This window comes from Ipomoea nil, unplaced genomic scaffold (genome assembly GCF_001879475.1).
Source record: "Ipomoea nil cultivar Tokyo-kokei standard unplaced genomic scaffold, Asagao_1.1 scaffold3172, whole genome shotgun sequence".
Taxonomy (NCBI): domain Eukaryota; kingdom Viridiplantae; phylum Streptophyta; class Magnoliopsida; order Solanales; family Convolvulaceae; genus Ipomoea; species Ipomoea nil.
The window spans coordinates 54028-61227 of record NW_017619600.1 but is presented as its reverse complement, the minus strand read 5'-3'; the positions used below and the strand labels follow the sequence as shown (position 1 = coordinate 61227).

The 7200-nt window shown below is 40.5% G+C and overlaps 1 protein-coding gene across 2 annotated transcripts; it reads left to right on the top strand.

The window, feature by feature from the left end:
• Nucleotides 1-2145: 2145 nt before the first annotated feature.
• Nucleotides 2146-6989, top strand: LOC109168145. Of its 2 annotated transcripts, XR_002051999.1 has the most exons (3): nt 2147-4948; nt 5445-5568; nt 6264-6989. XR_002051999.1 is itself a non-coding variant. In XM_019317194.1 (1 exon), exon 1 carries the CDS (start codon nt 2575-2577, stop codon nt 4996-4998), a length of 2424 nt encoding a protein of 807 aa, XP_019172739.1. In that variant the 5' UTR covers nt 2146-2574; the 3' UTR covers nt 4999-5080. The 2 variants fall into 2 exon arrangements, 1 of the variants encoding a protein (XP_019172739.1); XM_019317194.1 differs by lacking the exons at nt 5445-5568; nt 6264-6989 and having other exon boundaries at nt 2146-5080.
• Nucleotides 6990-7200: the final 211 nt, after the last annotated feature.

The following is a 7200-nucleotide window of genomic DNA, read 5'->3' as shown; positions in this document are numbered from 1 at the left end:
TTGGGAAAAAGTAGAATGATGGTGATGTTCAATTTTGGAAAGAGGACAACATTTTGGGACAAACTAAAAAGGAAAGTAAGACATGCAAAATGGGACAGAGGGAGTATATATATATATATTAAGCAAATTTTTTTTGTCGGGGGGCGGGGGCGCCACGGCGCCACCTCTCTCCCAAAATTCTAAGCAGCCCAGGAGCTCCTCCCTCTCTGCTGACCTTTTCTCATATTAATTTTTATGTATAATTATGATAAATAAATGTATAATTATGATAAAAATGATATAAACAAATATAATTGTTATAAATACAAATATAATCAAATTGAAGATTTATGTTATTCATGAGTTGTGGATGAGATGAAACATGTCTCTTCTAATTTAATCAATGTCTCAAGTTTAGATATTAACACGATTAGTTTAGGTGTGTGATATTAGTTGAATATTTATGTTATATTTTAAAAAATATATATTTTAATAAAATTTTCTGATTTTTTTAAAATCTCTTATGTATAATATCCTAATGATCAATTGTCTATTGGTCATGTTGATTTAAGTCAATCAGTTATGAACCATCTAAGCTGATTTACTTCTTGTGGTCTTTTGACAATTAAGAACACAAAACAGGCTTACCCTAGGGTGCAACTTCAAGTATTTATTGTAGGCTTCTCTATAAAAAAAAAAAAAGAAAAAAAAGAATAAGGCTTAAATTCACCATCGAACATAACGTGAAAATGTAATTGGGCCACTCAACTAAAAAAAAAGTGCAATTAGACCATTCAATATTGTAAAATCATGCAATTTGTCCACAGTGACCTGCAGTGGCAGGTTACCAACATGTAATTAGTTAAAAATTAAAAAAGAAAAAAGAAAAAAAAGGTCTCCGACGCTAGTTCTCCTCCAACCTTCAGCGCAGCCTCTCTTCAGCTATTAATCAAGACCACAGTCGATGCCACCATTTCCACCCCCCAACAGATCTGAAACCACAGTCTTTCTCTGCCGAAGCTGTCATCCGACGCCACTGCTGCCCTTCCTCCACCAGCGCTGCCTCACTCACGACTGTCACGTACTTACGCCAAACGCCACTGCCGGAAGCAGCACTGCTTAGCCACCATTGAACTCTCCGCCTTCTCTCTTACCCAAAACACTGCCATCCGCGCTACCACCCGAGTCAAGCCGGGGATCGGAGTAGCACCACTGCCATGCCCGAACATCTTACTACCAACGCTGTCGCCATTTGCCGCCCACTGCCCACCGTCGCAACGCCAGCCAATCGACTATTTGCAGAACACCCAAAATTTTGTCGTTGTGTTTCTCCGAGTTTCGTCATCATCGCTGCTCCTAGTCGTAACGCCGTCCCCAAGAGGGGAGCCGGGAAGCCTAGCCTCGCCGCCGTGGTCCTCTCTTTCTCTTCCAGATCCATGGAGACAAGATAGTCTCCATGTATCTGATCTGGTGGTCTTCGACGCTCTTCCGGATCTGATATGCAGTCGCTGCCATTTTTTTTCTTTTGTTTTAAAATAATTTTTAATTAATTACTTGTTGGTAACCCGCCACTGCAGGTCACTTGGGACAAATTGCATGGTTTTACAATGTTGAATGGTCTAATTGCATTTTTTTTAGTTGAGTAGCCTAATTACATTTTTACGTTATGTTCGATGGCTAATTTGAACCTTATTTCAATAAAAAAAAAATATACAGAAACTTATATTAATATTATATGGACTAAAATTTGTATACTAAATGTACTCTATGATAAGTATAATATAATTTTGAGTTAAATAACCGATTTAGTTCCTTGATTATAGCGAAATTACCGATTTGATCATGACTATAATCTTTACCAAATTAAATCCTCAACTTTGAAAATCTTACTCAATTTCATCATCCGCTATCATTCTATGGCTCAAATTGACTGAAGGACAAAATTGGATAAAATTTTCAAAATTGTAAACTTAATTTGATAAGGATGATAGTTGAGGATCAAATCAATAATTTCGCTATAATCAAGGGACCAAATCAATAATTAAGTCTATAATTTTTAATTAATTTGTACCGGAAACTAATTTACAATAATTAATAAATAGTCCGTATGAATTTAATTAAACATAAATTGTGAGCTTAAATTGTCAGTTTATGGCTGACCGTCCAACAGTTAACAGGCGCGTGGTCCGTTAACTGTCGTCTTAGGTGTTCGGAGCCACCACTCCTCCTCGGCTCCTCCACCACACGCACTCTCTCTCTCTCTCTCTACAACTTTTTCTCTCTCTTGGAAATTACTGTTACTATTATACTAAAAGCTCCAACACAGCTGCTTCGTCTTCTTCTTCTTCTCTCTCTGTCGCATTTGATTCCAGACAGTCAGAAATTTCCTACCAGAACTCCAGAAGCACAGAAAATCTTGATAAAGAAAAAAAAAACTAAAACTGCCGGAGAAAAAAATCAGCTTTCCAGGATCACCGCCTCCTCCGGCAATATTTTCCGGTGAAATATGATTCCCGGCAGACCCATCACTTACTGCTATAACTATAATTATATATTGTGCATTAATTGTTAGTGGAAGAAAGATTAGTGGGTCTAATGGCTGCGCCAAATACGAGCTCGGCGGGGCAGGTGGAGTCGAGCGGCGGCGGCGGCGGAGGAGACGACGGCGGGTCGTCGTCGGAGCTGGCGGCGAAGACTGTGCGGAAGAGGTATGAGGGGTTGGTGATGGTACGGACGAAAGCCATTAAGGGGAAAGGGGCTTGGTACTGGGCTCACCTTGAGCCCATTTTGGTGCCCAATTCCGAAACGGGCTTGCCCAAAGCGGTGAAGCTCAGGTGCGCTCTCTGCGACGCCGTTTTCTCCGCTTCTAACCCTTCCCGAACCGCTTCCGAGCATCTCAAGAGAGGAACGTGTCCCAATTTCAACTCCGTCGCCAAACCCATTTCCTCCGTGCCGCCGCCGCCGCCTCCCTCGGCGGTGCCCGTCAGTGTGCCGCCGCAGTCCACGGCTTCTTCCCACCACCATAATCACCGGAAGCGGAACTCCTCCGGGAGTGGCCGTGGGGGAAGCACTAGCGGAGCTGCTTCTACTGCTGCGTATCAAGTTCCTCCGCTCGCTATTGTTGATCCCTCTAGATTCCCCGTCGACTTAGCCTACTCGCCTGTCGCGTCAATGGCGACATCTATCGTCACCGCCGGCTGTAGTACTACAGTTGCTGCCGGAGGCATGTATCCGCAGCAGCAGCAGCAACAATTGGTGTTGTCGGGTGGGAAGGAGGATTTGGGAGCTTTAGCCATGTTTGAAGATAGCGTGAAGAAGCTGAAGAGTCCTAAAACCTCACCTGGGCCGACATTGAGCAAGTCCCAGGTTGATGCCGCACTGGATTCTCTCGCGGATTGGGTGTACGAATGTTGTGGGTCGGTCTCATTTTCCAGTCTTGACCACCCAAAATTCAAAGCATTCCTCAATCAAGTCGGATTGCCCTCAATTTCAAGAAAGGAATTCGCAGGTCCAAGGTTAGACGCCAAGTACGAGGAAGCCAAGGCAGAATCCGAGGTGAAAATCCGAGACGCCATGTTCTTCCAAATTGCAGCAGATGGTTGGAAGGCAAAGAATCCCGGGGGGCATGTTGGGGAAGAAAATCTGGTGAACTTGTCTGTGAATCTCCCCAATGGGACTAGTGTGTTTAGGAGGGCAGTTTTGACAAGTGGATATGTTCCTTCTAAGTATGCCGAGGAAGTATTATGGGACACTATAACAGAAATTTGTGGGCAGAGTGTCCATCAATGTGTGGGTATTGTTGGAGACAAGTTTAAGGGGAAGGCATTGAGGAATCTAGAGAACCAACATCATTGGATGGTCAATATATCTTGTCAGTACCAAGCTTTCAATACTTTGATTAAAGATTTCGGTAAGGAACTTCCATTGTTCAAAATTGCAACTGAGAATTGTATAAAGCTTGCGAATTTCATTAATAATAAGTCTCAAATTCGAAATAGTTTTCATAAGTATCAGTTGCAGGAGTATGGGCATGCTGGCTTGTTGAGAGTGCCAATGCACGGGTTTGAAAGGTTGGATTTTGGACCTGTTTATACGTTGGTAGAGGATATACTGAGCTCAGCACGGGCACTTCAGTTAGTTTTGCTCGATGAATCGTATAAGGTAGTGTCAGTGGAGGAACCATATGCCCGGGGAATTGAAGAGATGATGAGAAGCCCACAGTTTTGGAATGAGTTAGAGGCTGTGCATTCGCTAGTTAAGTTAATCAAGACGATGCTTCAGGATATCGAGACAGATAAACCACGGGTGGGGCAATGCCTTCCTCTTTGGGAGGAGCTAAGGGTTAAAATGAAAGATTGGTGCTCTAAGTTTCACGTTGCTGAGGGACCTGTCGAGAAATTGATTGAAAGGAGGTTCAACAAGAATTATCATCCAGCTTGGGCCGCTGCGTTTATACTCGATCCGCTCTATTTGATTAAGGATGCCAGTGGGAAGTACTTACCGCCCTTCAAATACCTAACCCCCGAGCAAGAAAAGGACGTGGACAAGCTCATAACACGGCTTGTTTCTCGGGAGGAAGCTCATATCGCTTTGATGGAGCTTATGAAATGGAGAACCGAAGGACTTGACCCTGTATATGCTCAAGCTGTTCAGTTGAAGCAGAGGGATCCCAACACTGGAAAGATGAAAATCGCAAACCCACAAAGCAGTAGGCTTGTTTGGGAAACTTACCTCACCGAGTTCAAGGCATTAGGAAAAGTTGCGGTTAGGCTTATCTTCCTTCACGCTACCTCGTGTGGCTTCAAATGCAACTTTTCTTTCCTGAGATGGGTAGGTGCTCAATCCCATTCAAGAGTGGGCGTGGATAGAGCTCAGAAGTTGATATTCATTGCTGCTCACTCAAAGCTTGAAAAGCGGGATTATTCCAATGAGGAAGATAAGGATGGGGAGCTTTTTGCGATGTCAAACGGTGAGGATGACATGCTCAATGAGGTTTTTGTTGATACATCCTCTCTGTAGCATCATTCGTTTTTACCTCTTCATTAGCACTCTAAATATGTAGGAATTGTTTTCTGAAGAAATGAAATTCTTTTTTACAATATGGCATTTCTTTATTCATCTTTAGAAGAATTTTGACTTTTGAGGTTGTTGCCTGGAGAGGGTGGTGGATATTGATTCATTTCTTCAATACTTCATCATTCGTATAATTTCTGATTGCACATAAAAATAATGACAATGGAGAAAAATTGCTGGAGAAAATATTTCGTAACTTGTTCTTCAGACACTTCAACTTTTATGAATGCCATTAGTTGCAGGAAAGGTTCATATTCTGATATCATAAAATGTAGTTTTATACCTTTATGCTTAATTGATCCTTTAAGAAACATTTTCGGCCTGCCTCTCATCTAAGCTCTGTTGAATCATTTGGAGCCGAGATCAAATTCTGTTCATTCATGCATGATCAGGTTAGCCGTTGGTGGTGAATTCCACGTGCGATCAAGAGGCAGTTGCCAAACTACTTTGAGTTATGACTTGAATTCTACTCTTCTGAATACGAAGGTTGCCTGGAATTATGAGTGTGAGGATGAGGTATTGGTCGGAGGTTCCCTTTATATTCTTTTTTTTTTTTTTTTTTTTTTTTTTTTTTTTTTTCTTTTTTATCTCCATTCAAATAATCGTTTTCTTTAAAGTCTGAATCTACGTTTAGATGTCTTTCTGAGAAGATAGTGTTTCCTAGTTTAATCACCCATATATTAACCAATTCATTATCGGGGTATTTGGTAAATAGCTGTTAGTTGATTGGGTTAATGGGTTTGACTAGTTGATAGCATTAGCTGATTGTAGAAAAGTTTTTGGTAAATTAACTGTTAGCTGATTGACTTTCTCAAAAAGCTTATCGAAAAAGCTGCTTTGAGCAGCTTTTTGAATTTTAGCATTTCGGAGCACAAAAAGTTAATTAATCAAACACAAATATTGATTGTTTAACCAAGTCAAACAATTAATAGTAGTCAAATAAGTAAAAATTGACTGATAAACTAACTATGTTACCAAATAGGGTCTATATCTATTGGCATGACTAGTTAGTAGTTACAGTATCCCATCAGAATTCTTAGTGAGATGTGAGTAAGCTGCAACTAGTGGTGATCTTTTAGAACTCATCTTTGTTAGAGAAAATAAAACTAGTTGGCATTCAAAAGAACATTGTGTCTCCTCTCTATCTAAATTTGTATTTTAAACCTAAATAACGACTTGATTTAATACAGATTCATTTACTTTCTATGCAGAAGCAGCTGATTTTATAGAAACTGAACGGGATGCTACCAGAAAAGGATCCAGGGAAACAACAGATTCAACGTTTCTATCTTGAGTGCGTTTTTGATGGAAGGCCAGACGGAGAGTGCTTGCTTACCTGATAGGCAGGTAGGAAACCAGGTTTTGCTATTCTTGGGCATCGGCCCCCAGACCTATAATTAAATCTTTCTAGCTGGAAAACCACTTGAAAATGTTGATATCTCATTGCTATATTCTGGATTTATGCGTCTTTGTGGGAGAGGGGACCCGCCATGAAACTAGTGGTAGTCTATTCCAGATTTTGGTTGTTATAGAAAAAGCAAAAGGCCCTTAAGTTAAATCATCTTTGGGGTTACTTCTCTTGTAAACATTTCAAAGCTCTTGTGTGTGTGTGATGTACATACAGAGGCATAGCGATGATGCTCCCCATCATTGCAAAAAAAAGTTGTGAGAGGACCCAAAGGTGAACAACACTGTCGGCTCGAACCAACACAAAAGATGTTTGATTGTGATTTGGCAGCGCGGATTGACTATATTTGCTGATTCCTGTTAACTTTGAGAATTGGAAATCCATCATTATCGGGTACTCAATCATCATTTCTTCCGCATTTAGCCTTTATTTGGTTTATCAATCAATGATTGCTGTAAAATTTTATTCCTTGCGTGATCTAATTGCTGTTCCCATATTCCCCATTAACCCTCTAATAATATCTCATCCCAGACAAATATCCGCTTCACTATGTTGAAACCAAAGCAGTGTCATCCCCTTGTGAAGTTGAGACTGTAAAAAGTAAAAACTTTCCTCTCAGCTCAAATGTACTGTTTTTTTTTTTTTTTTTTTTTTTTTTTTTTTTTTTTTTTTTTTTTTTTTTTTTTTTCTTTTTACTGTTTGTGTCATCTTTATTTACATGTGCTTTTCCAGTTCTCCCC